The 12828-nt window shown below is 58.9% G+C and overlaps 2 protein-coding genes across 2 annotated transcripts; one reads left to right on the forward strand and one right to left on the reverse strand.

Moving 5' to 3' along the window:
• The first annotated feature begins 44 nt into the window (after window positions 1-44).
• DVL2 (dishevelled segment polarity protein 2) lies at window positions 45-7407 on the forward strand. The gene is made up of 15 exons (XM_058283649.2): window positions 45-500; window positions 2398-2467; window positions 2749-2894; window positions 3005-3102; window positions 3207-3342; window positions 3476-3566; window positions 3727-3796; window positions 3902-4041; window positions 4120-4196; window positions 4742-4809; window positions 4974-5102; window positions 5214-5345; window positions 5487-5666; window positions 6043-6261; window positions 6389-7407. The coding sequence occupies exons 1-15, from the start codon at window positions 307-309 to the stop codon at window positions 6838-6840; spliced, it is 2202 nt and encodes a 733-aa protein (XP_058139632.1). The 5' UTR covers window positions 45-306; the 3' UTR covers window positions 6841-7407.
• A 68-nt stretch (window positions 7408-7475) lies between these two features.
• Window positions 7476-12693, reverse strand: ACADVL (acyl-CoA dehydrogenase very long chain). The gene is made up of 20 exons (XM_004475235.5): window positions 12545-12693; window positions 12400-12475; window positions 12091-12153; window positions 11933-12005; window positions 11772-11836; window positions 11527-11661; window positions 11014-11158; window positions 10655-10784; window positions 10446-10571; window positions 9887-10085; window positions 9621-9725; window positions 9055-9141; window positions 8903-8965; window positions 8705-8806; window positions 8534-8631; window positions 8379-8451; window positions 8216-8288; window positions 8058-8130; window positions 7876-7951; window positions 7476-7780 (listed from the first exon to the last, which is right to left on the reverse strand). Exons 1-20 carry the CDS (start codon window positions 12604-12606, stop codon window positions 7640-7642), a joined length of 1965 nt encoding a protein of 654 aa, XP_004475292.2. The 5' UTR covers window positions 12607-12693; the 3' UTR covers window positions 7476-7639.
• Between the last annotated feature and the right edge of the window lie 135 nt (window positions 12694-12828).

The following is a 12828-nucleotide window of genomic DNA, read 5'->3' on the forward strand; positions in this document are numbered from 1 at the left end:
CGAGGCAGGCCGGGTTGGGTCACGTGACATGGGGAGAGGTGGGCGGGGCACGGGAGAGAGCTCGCGACGTAGGCGGCGGTGGCGCGCGGCGGCGGCCGAGTCCCCGGCTTCGGGTCGCGCCCCACAGCCCGCAGCCGCCCCCAGCCCCCTACCGCCGCCCCCTACCTTCTCCTTCCCTTCTACACCTCTCGGTTGCGGTCGGTCCTCCCCGCGCTCGCGTGTCGGTGCGCGGGTGTGCGCAGGCGCGGCGTGGGCGATCGGCCCCGGTGGGTGGGCGGTGGAGCCCGGGAGCGCGCGGGCCAGACCATGGCGGGCAGCTGCCCCGGGGGGGGTGGCGTCGGAGAGACGAAGGTGATTTACCATCTGGATGAGGAGGAGACTCCCTACCTAGTGAAGATCCCGGTCCCCGCCGAGCGCATCACCCTGGGAGATTTCAAGAGCGTTCTGCAGCGGCCCGCGGGCGCTAAGTACTTTTTCAAGTCTATGGATCAGGATTTCGGGTGAGCGCGAGGCCTAGACAAGGATTGATGGGAGCTTGAGTGGACTGAGGGATATGGAGGGGCACGGGTCTGTTCTGGACTGTACTGGGATTTTCTGGGCTATAGTGGACCAGACTGTACTGTGCTGGGGTAGGTTGGGTCTCCCGCGATGAACAAGGTTATGCTTGGGCCGAATGAAGCACTAGGAACTATAGAGGGACAGACTGAGCTGTACTAAACCAGATTAGAGAAGATGCTGAACTAAATGGGGGCACTTGAGATATTCTGGACTCTAGTGAGCTGGGTGGAGCTGTCCTCTGGTAGTTGAGTACCTTCTGAGCCGGCTTGTAGCCCATTGAGTATGTAGGGATATTCTGGAATCTCTTGAGATAGATTGGGCTGTCTTGGGCATCTTGGGACATTAGGACCTATAATGGGGCAGACAGGGTTTTGGAGGACATTCTAGGCTCTACTAACACAGACAGCTGTATCGGGATATTCTGGGCTGTTGTGGAGTAGATTCAGCTACACTGGAGAAACCTGGACTATTCTAGTCTCTACTGGGTTAGACAAGATTATGTTGGTTGATCTTTGTTGGTTTGGGGCAGAGCTCTACGTAGGAAGACTGATTGACATTGGGAGAGCAGTACTGCCTGGAGAGTTACCTTGGAGTTAAATCACACTTCTTTTATCTAGCAGCAATGTAATCTTGGGCGATTTATTTAATTTTCTGGACTTTTGATTTGCTCATCTGTGAAACAAAGATAGAGTAAAATGCTTCGTAGAGGTGCTTGGCACTGGTAAAACCTCAGTGGTTGGTAGTTGTCAGTATTTGTGTCGAGGCTGACTTGGCCTCAGCTAGGTTATGGTAATACGGGATGACTTGTCTTGGAGTCGACTCTGCTGTGCTGAGAGTGGGTTATGCTGGGAAGGAAACTGCATTACACTGAGACAGGTTGCTGGTATCTGGCTGTATTGATATAGTACAGGTTATGCTGGTAGCAAATGAATTAAGTTGGCATATATCCAGGCTCCCAAAATCCATATTAGGCTCAAGGATTAGTCAGGCAGCATGTCCTGATTTGAATGTGAGAATGTGTGTATGAGAGAGAATAGAGGGACCCGGATCTCATGGTTCTTATGTTTATTCATTTAGCAAATATTTGCTAATTCCTGCTAAGTGTCAGGGACCAGCTTGAGTGGTCGGGGCATGGTGTTGAACAGGAAAGGCAGTGATGATTGGATGTGCTTGAGAAGAAGGGGCAAGTCCAGTCCACAGTGAAGAACCCAGAGGGGGGATGATCTGTAGGTCTGGGCTGTGGAATATGTCAGACAGATGACTTGATGCAGAGTTCTGTGCCGGGCGAGGCGTCTGGGGAGGGGAGGATGGGCTTCCCCTCCTTGGGAGCTCTCCGCCTAATGAAGAGGTGCCATTCTTTGGTCTAACAGGTCATTTTACCTAGGCGAAGACAGCATGCTTGGACAGATCTCTGGAAGTGAGTTAGAGAAAAATAAAGGGAAGCATGAGTGGGGAGAGGAGGACCAAAGCCTTTTTTGGGAAGGTGTGTGAGGAACAGGGATGGGTGGGAGGAGGCTTCTAGTAAGGCTTGTAAGGTTGAGTAGATATTTTGGGCTGCTAGGATGGCCATGGGGTATGGCCTTTGCAATTAGGAAGCCTTTGGGGTAGTATCGAGTCTTAAGGATGAGCTGGGGAGAGAAGGAAGACTAAGGAAAGCGAGTTTAGAGCCTTCTCAGCGGCAAGAAGGAGCTGTTGGCAGTGTCAGAGGGTAGGACTTGGATAGAGAAAGTCCACCTCCCTGAGCTGGATGGAGATTGGGAGGATGTAGAATCTGAAACGGGGATGGGAACTGGGGAGAGCTGGCCCAGCCTCATAGACTTTTATCCCTTCTCTCGGCAGGGTGGTGAAGGAAGAAATTTCCGATGATAATGCCCGCCTTCCCTGCTTCAATGGAAGGGTGGTCTCCTGGGTAAGGCACCCAGCTACCCCTAGCCTCAGTCTGGTTCTGTAGCCCCCCCCTCCCTGCTTTTTCCTCGAGGCCCTGGCTCTTCACCTTCCTGCCCATTGGCAGAACTGACTGGAACCCCTCAGCCTTCTTCCTCTGGGGCCTGTACTGCTGGCTGTTGTTTTTTCTGGGCTCTTCTCTAGCCTCCCTCAAACCCTGTCCCCTTTTCTAATCCTTTCCCTTACTCCCAGCACTTAGGCACCACTTCCCAGTTGAGCCTGGGTTTATCATTTGTACCTTTCTAGCTAGTGTCATCAGATAACCCCCAATCTGAGATGGCTCCCCCAGCCCACGAGCCTCGGACAGAGCAGGTGCCTCCACCTCCACCGTTACCCCCTTTGCCACCAGAGAGAACCAGTGGCATTGGAGACTCCAGGCCTCCATCCTTCCAGTGAGTCCTTGGGATTCTTGAGCCCAGGGGAGGAAGGTGAGGAGGGCGCACAAGCCCCTTGGGAGGGGGAAACTGAGGATTTGAGTTACAAGCCATCTCTGCCCCCCTAGCCCTAATGTATCCAGCAGCTGTGAAAATCTGGAGCCTGAGACAGAAACAGAGTCAGTGGTGTCCGTGAGGCGGGAGCGGCCTCGCCGGAGAGACAGCAGTGAGCACGGGAGCGAGGGAGTCTGGGAAGCGGGGGCCAGCCCTGAACCCTGGTGGGGCTGTGGAGCATGAAGCCTGGCTCTTGAGGGACCTCTTCCTACTCAGGTGGGGGTCACAGGCCCAGCGGCCCCTCAAGGTTGGAGCGCCATCTGGCTGGGTATGAGAGCTCCTCTACCCTAATGACCAGTGAACTGGAGAGCACCAGCCTGGGGGACTCGGATGAGGATGACACCATGAGCCGGTATGGCGACTCAGGCTCTCTCCACAGAGCGCTCAGCCCTCTCCTCCCTCCTTCTGGTCAGCCTTCTCCTTCTTTCTCTTGGCCTCAGGACCACTTCCTCCAGCAAGCACTCTCCTTCCCAACCCCCTGACAGGTTCAGCAGCTCCACAGAGCAGAGCAGCGCCTCCCGCCTCCTCAAGCGCCACCGGCGACGGAGGAAACAGCGGCCACCCCGCCTGGAGAGGGTGAGGGGGTCCCCATGGGAGAACTGGGCATTGGGGGAAATTGGGGGCATGGGCCTGGGGTTGGTTGGGGGGTGGTGCTGGGGTACAGACATTGAGACCCCCAGGGCTTATCCCGGGGTTGTTGAAGGGAGTTGCAGCTTCTTCCCCTTTCCCACCACAGACCTCGTCCTTCAGCAGTGTCACTGATTCCACGATGTCTCTCAACATCATCACAGTCACTCTCAACATGGGTATGGAGGGAGCCCCGGGCTGGGGGGCTAGGGAGCACCTGGCCTCCTGGGCTCCTTGGGGTCACATGGCTGGGGCCCCCCCTTATCATCTGTTCCCCTCCACAGAGAAGTACAACTTCCTGGGCATCTCCATTGTGGGCCAGAGCAACGAGCGGGGGGATGGTGGCATCTACATTGGCTCCATCATGAAGGGCGGGGCCGTGGCAGCTGACGGGCGCATCGAGCCCGGGGACATGCTTTTGCAGGTGTGCTGGGACAGGGCCACGCACTGCTGGGGGCAGGGGCCCCTCCCGCCTGCCTCTGACCCAGCCCCTCAATGTCAGGTGAATGACATGAACTTCGAGAACATGAGCAATGACGACGCGGTACGGGTGCTGAGGGACATCGTGCACAAGCCAGGGTGAGCCTTGGAGCTGGCCGGGCCCGGAGTTCTCTCTTAAGACCGCTTTTACCTTTTGCTTTGTAACTGAAAAAATCAGGAAACACAGTACTCTTAGAAAAGCACATAAAATGAAAACATAGCACAGTGGATACAACAGAAACCTTAGTGGAATGAACGTAGAGTGGATCCTCAGGTAACCACCACCTCAATCACAGAAGAGAGCCCCCCCAGTCGCCCAGAGTTCCCCCTCCCAGTGGTAACCGCTCCCCTGACTTTGGTCTTCACCGTAACAAAGGAAGTCTTCGCTTGGCTTGGTGGTTGTGCCACCCCGGCGTGTGTCCTTGAGCAGCCTGTTCTTGCACTCTCTCTGAATGTAGTTGTGTGTGGATTCTCTCCCCTCCCTCGGCAGTATGGTTTTAAGGGTCGCCTGTTTTGTTGAGTCGTCCACATGTAGAGCCCTGCCAAGGGTTCTAGTCTTCTCTCCCTCTTTCTGTCCCCCAGTCATCTTCATTCCAGGCCGCCCCCGTCCCCACCCCAATTCACTGGCCTTCTCTTCCCAACAGCCCCATCGTGCTGACTGTGGCCAAGTGTTGGGATCCCTCTCCGCAGGCCTATTTCACGCTCCCCCGAAGTGAGTGACACCCAGGGAAGGGCCTGGAATGGAGAGGAGTGCTGGGAGGCTGGGAAACGGGGGTGGGGATGCCTAGAGGAAGGTCAAGGTGGCTCAGGCAAGGCGAGGGTCTGAGCCAGGGAGGGACAGGGCTGGCGTCCATGCTGGTGCCTTCCCTGTCCCAGATGAGCCCATCCAGCCCATTGACCCTGCCGCCTGGGTCTCGCACTCGGCCGCACTGACCGGCACCTTCCCAGCCTACCCCGGCTCCTCGTCCATGAGCACCATTACGTCTGGATCCTCTCTGCCTGACGGTGAGCCCACAGCTCCACCCCATCCCAGTTCTCCCCGGAAGGCCTGATCCCCACCACCCGCCACCCCTGTGGGAGAGGGCACTGCCCCTGATGCCCCACTGTCCTCGTCAGGCTGTGAGGGCCGGGGTCTCTCCATCCACACCGACATGGCCTCCGTGACCAAGGCCATGGCGGCTCCAGAGTCGGGCCTGGAAGTTCGGGACCGCATGTGGCTCAAAATCACCATCCCCAATGCCTTTTTGGGTACGGCTGGGCCCTGGGTGGGTGGTGTGGGAAGGGGAGGGGGAGCTGGGGGAGCCCAGGGCTGGGTGGGAGAGGCCCAGGAAGGGGTGGGGGCAGGAGTCAGGGGTAGCTGTGGCTCTTTCCCATTCTGGGTACTCCCAGGCTCGGACGTGGTTGACTGGCTCTACCATCACGTGGAGGGCTTTCCCGAGCGGCGGGAGGCCCGCAAGTATGCCAGCGGGCTGCTCAAGGCGGGCCTGATCCGGCACACCGTGAACAAGATCACTTTCTCGGAGCAGTGCTATTACGTCTTTGGAGACCTCAGCGGAGGCTGCGAGAGCTGTGAGTTCCTTTGCCCTGTCCCTGGAGGCCCAGCCTCTCTCACCCCAGCCCTCGCCCCCAAACAGCAGCTGGGGCCACGGTGTACTCTTAAGCAGCCTGTCCTGTACTGCTGAAACACCCTCCTTATGCAGTGACTGGGCATCGGAGGCCCAGTGTCCACTGGAGGAAGGGGCACCTTTTTCTGGTCACATGGTGTCCCGGCCCTGCCCTGATGGCAGGAGTGGGTGGGGATTTCCTATCAGGGGCCCTCGTAATCCCTTGTTTTAACCCCCATCAAAGGTGGTTTTAGGCAAGTGGTTCCCAGATCCTCTTCATTCTAAGTCGTGGGGGCTTGGCCTCTGGAAGTAGTGACTTCTTAGTCTCTTTTGCTTTCCAGACCTGGTCAACCTGTCTTTGAATGACAACGATGGCTCCAGTGGGGCTTCGGACCAGGACACTCTGGCCCCTCTGCCTGGGGCCACCCCTTGGCCCCTGTTGCCCACCTTCTCCTACCAGTACCCAGCTCCACACCCGTACAGCCCCCAGCCCCCTCCTTACCATGAGCTGTCGTCCTACACCTATGGGGGGGGCAGTGCCAGCAGCCAGCACAGCGAGGGTAAGTCACCCCCAGATCTCGCTGGGGCCTGGGAGGGGAAGCCAGGGCGCAGAGGATGGCACAGGGGCTGGGGAGCCCAGGGACCCCGGCCAGGGCTCAGTTGCTCCCACCCCCTCTCCCCCCACAGGGAGCCGGAGCAGTGGGTCGACACGCAGCGATGGGGGGGCGGGGCGCACAGGGCGGCCTGAGGAGCGGGCCTCCGAGTCCAAGTCCGGCAGCGGCAGTGAGTCCGAGCCCTCCAGCCGGGGAGGAGGCAGCCTTCGGCGGGGTGGGGAGCCTGGTGGGACTGGTGATGGGGGTCCTCCCCTATCCAGAGGCTCGTCAGGGGGTGCCCCCAATCTCCGAGCCCACCCAGGGCTCCATCCCTATGGACCACCCCCTGGCATGGCCCTGCCCTATAACCCCATGATGGTGGTCATGATGCCCCCACCCCCACCCCCTGTGCCCCCAGCTGTGCAACCCCCTGGGGCCCCTCCAGTCAGGGACCTCGGCTCTGTACCCCCAGAACTGACAGCCAGCCGCCAGAGCTTCCACATGGCCATGGGCAACCCCAGCGAGTTCTTTGTAGATGTCATGTAGCGCCTGGGGGGGCCAAATCGAGTCTCCGTCCTTGGCCTGTCCACTCTTTGCTGGCACTGTTGTCCTGCCGTTGGGTGCCTTGCCCGTCACGCTCATTATCATCCTCTCCGCTACCACCGGCTGGGGGGGTTGTTGCCACTGTGACTCTGACCAGCAGTGCCTGGTTCCTTCCCCATCCGTCATTTGGGGGTATACAAGGGACTTTTGATTATTTTTAGCTTTACTGTTTTTTTAATAAGCCTTTGGGGGGGGGGTTAAAATAGACTTTTTTTTTACACTTTCTGAGATATTTTTTTATAGACCTTTTCTCTTTTATATGAAGAATCTCCATCTCCCAAGCTCCTGTTCTAACCCTAAAATGTGACTCCTACCCCAGTTGCCCATCAGCTCTGCCCTGTGCAGGGTGGGGGTCATGGTACCCTGGGAGGAGGGAGGGGCTGGTTGCCCCAGACAGCAGTCCAAGGAAGCTGGGGTTTGGCATTTGGGGGCTTGTGTAGCTGCCTTTGTTACTCTATTTATTTTAGTCACTTGTATAAAACACTAAATAAAGCAATAGAGGCAAACTCCCTACCGCCTCTGGCTCCTTTCTTTGGGAGGGAGGCAGGCAGCTCAGGGAAAGACGGGAGGCAGGAAAGCAGACTCCTTAGAGGCTTTATTATTTGTGAGGCAGTAGGTGCACCCTCTGAGAGCAGGCACAACGTGGGAGCTTGAGGCCCCCTTCGAGGCAGACCCAGGCCCTGAGGAAAGGGGCTGGGCTTTGGCTTGAGAGAAGGCACGCGTCTTTCCCGACTGGGAGTGTTCAGAAGCCGAGGGGGTTGCTGGTGACCACCCCACCGCGCTCCACCAAGGCCTGGGAGATACTTTTGAAGTTGCGGAAGAGCTCCTGCTGCTGGGGGTCAGACTGCAGAGCAGTCATGTTCTCCCGGATCCGGGCCGCGGCCTGCAGAGGGAAAGTGGGTGGGGAGGAGGAGGGCTCCGGCCTGGTCTTGAGCCCTGCCCCTCCCCGCCCCCCCCCTCCGGTAACCCCAGGCTCACCTCAATACACCAGCTGTCACAGAGCATTTTCTCATGCTGGGCCGTGGGGTAGCCCTCACTCAGGGCTCTTGAGGCCCTGGCAGGAAGGGGGCAGGGAATGTGTGCTGTAACCCTGGCCCAGGAACCCCTTCTCCCAGAACCTCCTACGGCTCAGGCTTTACCTCCCCCCACTGCCTCCTCACCTGGAGAGAACCACCACCATGGCATAGAGGTCAATGGCACCGTCTGCCAGGCGCTGCAGCAGAAACTGTTCGTCTGTCAGGTAGATGGGGTGGGGATGGGGTGTTAGTCTGAGGGAGAAGCAGGGAGGGAGGTGGGGTTGGGTGTAGAGCTCACTCACTGACAATCCCCTTCTTATGTTTTATCAGCTTGGCCTCCACCACTGTGGCAAACTGCTCCAGAGCCTGCACTGCCTAGAGATTGAGAGGGTGCCCAGGGCTCAGTGGGCTCTCCACTTCCATCAGCCCTGGACTCCAGCCGGGCCTCCACCCTGGACCACCTACCAGCTCGCCGCTCCGACTCAACTCCTGGTGGATGGTTCCTTTGAGACTCAGGCCGCTGCCCAGCCCTGCCCGCCTGAGAGGAGGGGAGAAGGGCTGGTTAGTTGCTATACACACAGCCCCTCCCCTGGCCCCGGCCCCCCAGCCCCTCAGCTTACCGCCTCAGCTGCTTGCCTGCCTCTCCCAGCAGGAGGCCAGCATTCCCAAAAGGATTCTTTAAAGCATTGCCAAGCCCAGAGAGTTCCTTTCCTTTGTCCTGTGGGGGAGGAGGGTCCAATAATCAGGGCTTACTGTGCTTCCCACCTCCTTCCCCCAATTCTCCTCCTTACCATACAGCCCTGCAGAGCCACAAAGAGCCGGAGAATGTCGTTCGTCCCTTCAAAGATCCGGAAGATGCGGAGATCACGGAGCACGCGCTCCACCCCGGGCTCCTACCACGGCAGAAGACAGATGCTAAGCCTCCTGAGGGGCACCTCCCCCGGCCCCTGGCCCATTTGAGGCACCGGCGGCAGAGGACCACTCTGTACCTTCATGAAGCCCATGCCCCCCATGATTTGGATGCACTCATCGGTCACATTCCACGCTGCCTCCTGGGGACAAAGGACCAGATGAGATGAGATCATTTTCGAGTCAGGCTCCCAACCTGCACTCTCCCTCCCAACATGCCCTGGGACCTCACCGAGCCAAAGATTTTGCTGATGGCAGCTTCTATCTGGAAGTCCTTGGATCCCTGGTCCATGTTGGCACTCACCATGTAGGCCATGGACTGAGGTTGTAAGGTTGGGATGTAGGAAAGAAAGAAAGAAAGAAAACCGAAAAGGGCTGTAGCTGACTCGACCTGATCACCCAGATGGCCAGGACCTGGTCTGACCCAGCTTCACACGGCCCTGCATTTGCCTTCGCCTCCTGATATGTGTCAGGCACATCTAAATACCCAGTGCTCTGAGGCAGTTCATCAGGGGCTTCCAGGCATTTGGCTTCCTCAGAGGAGTGAAGAGGTGAGGGCTGGTAGAAGTAGGGAGCATGAACCTGGGGTGCCTCCGGGAAGCCCCTCAGCAGGACAGCATCCCTCCGCAGGACAGCATCCCTCTGCGTTCTGCAGAAGCTGAGCTGACTATGCCTCCCCGCATCCCCTAGGGCATTGGTGTAAAGCTGGAGACCCACTGCCCCAGGTGCTGCTGGGGGTTGTAGTCTGACCGACGGGCAGAAGGCCACAGGGTCCAGGGAGAGTGGTAGGGGCCTCACCTCAGTCACATACTGCAGCACAGCCATGCGGGCCAGCTTCTCCTGGATCAGCCCGAAGTTGTGAATTTTCTCCCCAAACTGGGTCCGATTAGCAGCATGTTCCACCTGGAAGAAACCACCTATTTCTCAGGGGTTCTGCCGTCTCCCAGGGAGAGGAACCAAGCTGGGGCTGGAGGGCTGAGCGTCAGCCACATAGGCCTGTGGCCTAAGCCAGCAGGCCAGGAGCTGCCTGTGGGGGAGGGGAGGGGAGTCGGGCCAGCACTCACCGCCTTAGCAATGATGCCCTTCATGGTGCCTGCCAGGGCAGCAGCCATGCCAAACCTTCCGTTGTTGAGAATGTGCATGGCGACCTTGAAGCCACTCCCCACCTCGCCCAGCACATTCTCTGCGGGCACGCGGACGCCATCAAAGTACACCTCCGCCGTGTTTGAGGCTTTGATGCCCATCTTCTTCTCAGGGGGCCCACTGTAACAGGGCAAGGTGGGAAGGCAGGGGTGTGCCCCACAAATTACCACCGTGGGAAAAACTGCCCCTTCATTTCTTATGAACCAGGAAGGAGCAACAATTCCCAGACTCTAAGAAAAGCACAAGTGACAGCTCCCCACATGCCCAGAGGGCTGCAAAGGCTGGGCCATAGTCTGCCATCGTGCATTTGGCCCATTGGTGGCTGGAAGCCAAAGCTTTCTATCAGTTCCCTCCGTGTTAGTTCCAAAGGAAACCTGCTTTGGCCTCGGCACACATCCCCAGGGTGACATGGAACAGGCCTCTGCCCTGGAGCCCAGCACTGCTCCCCTCTGGGCCCTACCCCTTCTCACACCCACTCACTGGGTAACACCCCCAAAGCTCCTCTCCACCACAAAAGCTGTGATCTTCTCTTTCGTGGTCCCCATGGACACATCTGTAACTGGTGTTTTGGCAAAAACTGTGAAGATCTCTGCCACGCCCCCGTTGCTGTGGAAGGATGAGGGAGCAGTCAGGGCAAGGCTAATAGAATTGGGCAGGGGTGGAGAAGGGAGAAACGAGAGGAAGAATGCCTGATCCAGATCTTGCTGCCATTGAGGGTGTAGTATTTTCCACAGGGACTGGGCACAGCTGAGCTTCGGATAGAGGCTGCATCCGACCCGCTTGAGGGCTCAGTGAGGCAGAAAGCGGCCATAGTCTCCCCTGTTTGGGAGAGATCTTTACCATGGGTCCTTAGGGGCATCCAAGTCCCCACCACAGTCCCCTAATGCCACTGGCAATCCTCAGTTTCTTCGCATTTCCCCAAGAACTCCCCTAGCCAATAGTCCAGCTCTGTGGTCATCTCAGCACCAGCCAACCCCATTTATGCCAAGCCCATGACACCTCCACCCCACCCCCATCCCCACCCCGGGGTCTTCTAGGGCTGCCTCACCAGATGCCAGTTTGGGGAGGTATTTTTCTTTCTGGGCCTTTGTGCCGAAGAGCAGGATGCCTTTGAAACCGATGCTCTGATGGGCGCCCAGGACGATGCCCACTGCGAGGTCGTGCATCCCCACGATCTCCACCAGGCGGGCATACTAGAGGGGGGCGGCAGGTGTGGGGACTAGGCCTGGGCCACCCCCCCATGGAACAAGTGTATAGAGGAAGGTCGACCATGAGGAGGGCACAACAGGGAATACTATGTCCATCCCAGTCTCGGAGTGGTCTCACCTCAGAGGGTCACAGAGCCTTGAGAACAGAGTAAGGCTGCAGGGGAGGGCACGTGTGGTTTGCGTGTCATGTTCGAGGGTGTGCGCTGTGGGCATGTGTGCACGGTGAGGAGAGTTAACATCCCACAGTCCCCGGGGCAGTGGCTTGGCAGAGCCCTGAGCCTGGGGGTGAAGGAGCTAGCTGCCATGCTGGAGTGGTCTGGGGCTTTGGGAGATGACTCCGGAGCTCCTCTCACCTGGGTATTGCAGAGGCCCACACCGCCCAACTCACTGGGCACTTGCAGACCAAAGGCCCCTAGTTTCTTGAGGCCCTGCAAAGTGTTCTCCTCCACCCGCTCCAGCGTGTCATTCTTGGCAGGGTCGTTCACCTCCTGGGGAAGGTATGGGATCCCACATTCCAGGCTCCTCGTAAGTGCCTCAACCCCAACCCCCACCATACAGGGCCCAAACCTTCCATCCCTCAGCTCCAGTCCTTCCTCACTTGGAAGAAACGCGACACAGGCCCCACCAGCTCCTTGAGAAACTGCTCCTGCTCCTCTGTGAGCACTGCGTGGGGGTGGGAAGAGGGACAAGTAGGTCAGGCAGGGCTGTGAGGGCACCACTGCCCTGACCCTGCCCAGCTCTGACTGTCTATGCCCTTACCAGACGGGTACGGGAACACCTGTTCCGTTTGGAGTAGACCCTTAAACATCCCTGCAGCAAAGGACTTAGATTCCTGGTCAGGGAAGAGGGGGTTTCAGGAGCGGGGCTGGGAAGGGCTCTTTCCCAGCTCAACAACTCCCTGCCCGGGGAACACATACCGACTGGGGCGGTTTCTCCTTGATGGAGGCATCAGGGAAGGAATCTGACTTGTCCAGAACCGCCTGGGAAAAGGGATGGTTAGCGAGGTCGGGGAAGGGGCTTCCGGTGTGCCAAGGAGGGCACGGAGTGGGGCTGGGTGCCAAGGATGGCGGATCTAGTGACCTTTCCCCTAGTTTCAGCCTGCCCTTTCCCCTACTTCCGGTGCCAGCCGGGAGGACAGGTTCCTGGGACGAAGAGGGAGACCCCTGCCAGGGAGTAGAGGTGGACCCCCACTCCCACGCCCCTCTCCCAAGGCCGCCGCCACTCACCTGCGCGGCCCCGCTGGCATAGGGTCGCCGGGCAGGGCCTGGCTGGGACTGCCCCCGGAGCGCGCGGCACCGCGAGCTGTGGAGAGTGGGAGTTCAGGGCTGGCCGGGGCTCCGGGTCCTCCGTCTCTCCGGGTCAAACACATACCTGCCGCCTCCCAACAGGAGCAGGTGCCGCCCCACGCTCGGCGCGATCCTCGCAGCCCGCATCCCGGCGCCTGCTCAGCGGCCGTGGCCCGCAGCCTCCCCTCGATGCTGTCGCCCCGCCTCCCGCCCCTGCGGCCCTCGCCCTCCGCTCGCCCCCCACAATGCGCCGGGAGGCGCGCGGGCGGGGCTTCCTGGCGCCGGGGCATGCTGGGAGCCGTAGTCCTGGAGCTCCCCCTAGGCCCTGCGTCCCAGTTGACCGGGAGTGATCTCCAAGCGTCACTTTGC

This window comes from Dasypus novemcinctus, chromosome 21 (genome assembly GCF_030445035.2).
Source record: "Dasypus novemcinctus isolate mDasNov1 chromosome 21, mDasNov1.1.hap2, whole genome shotgun sequence".
Classification (NCBI taxonomy): Eukaryota; Metazoa; Chordata; class Mammalia; order Cingulata; family Dasypodidae; genus Dasypus; species Dasypus novemcinctus.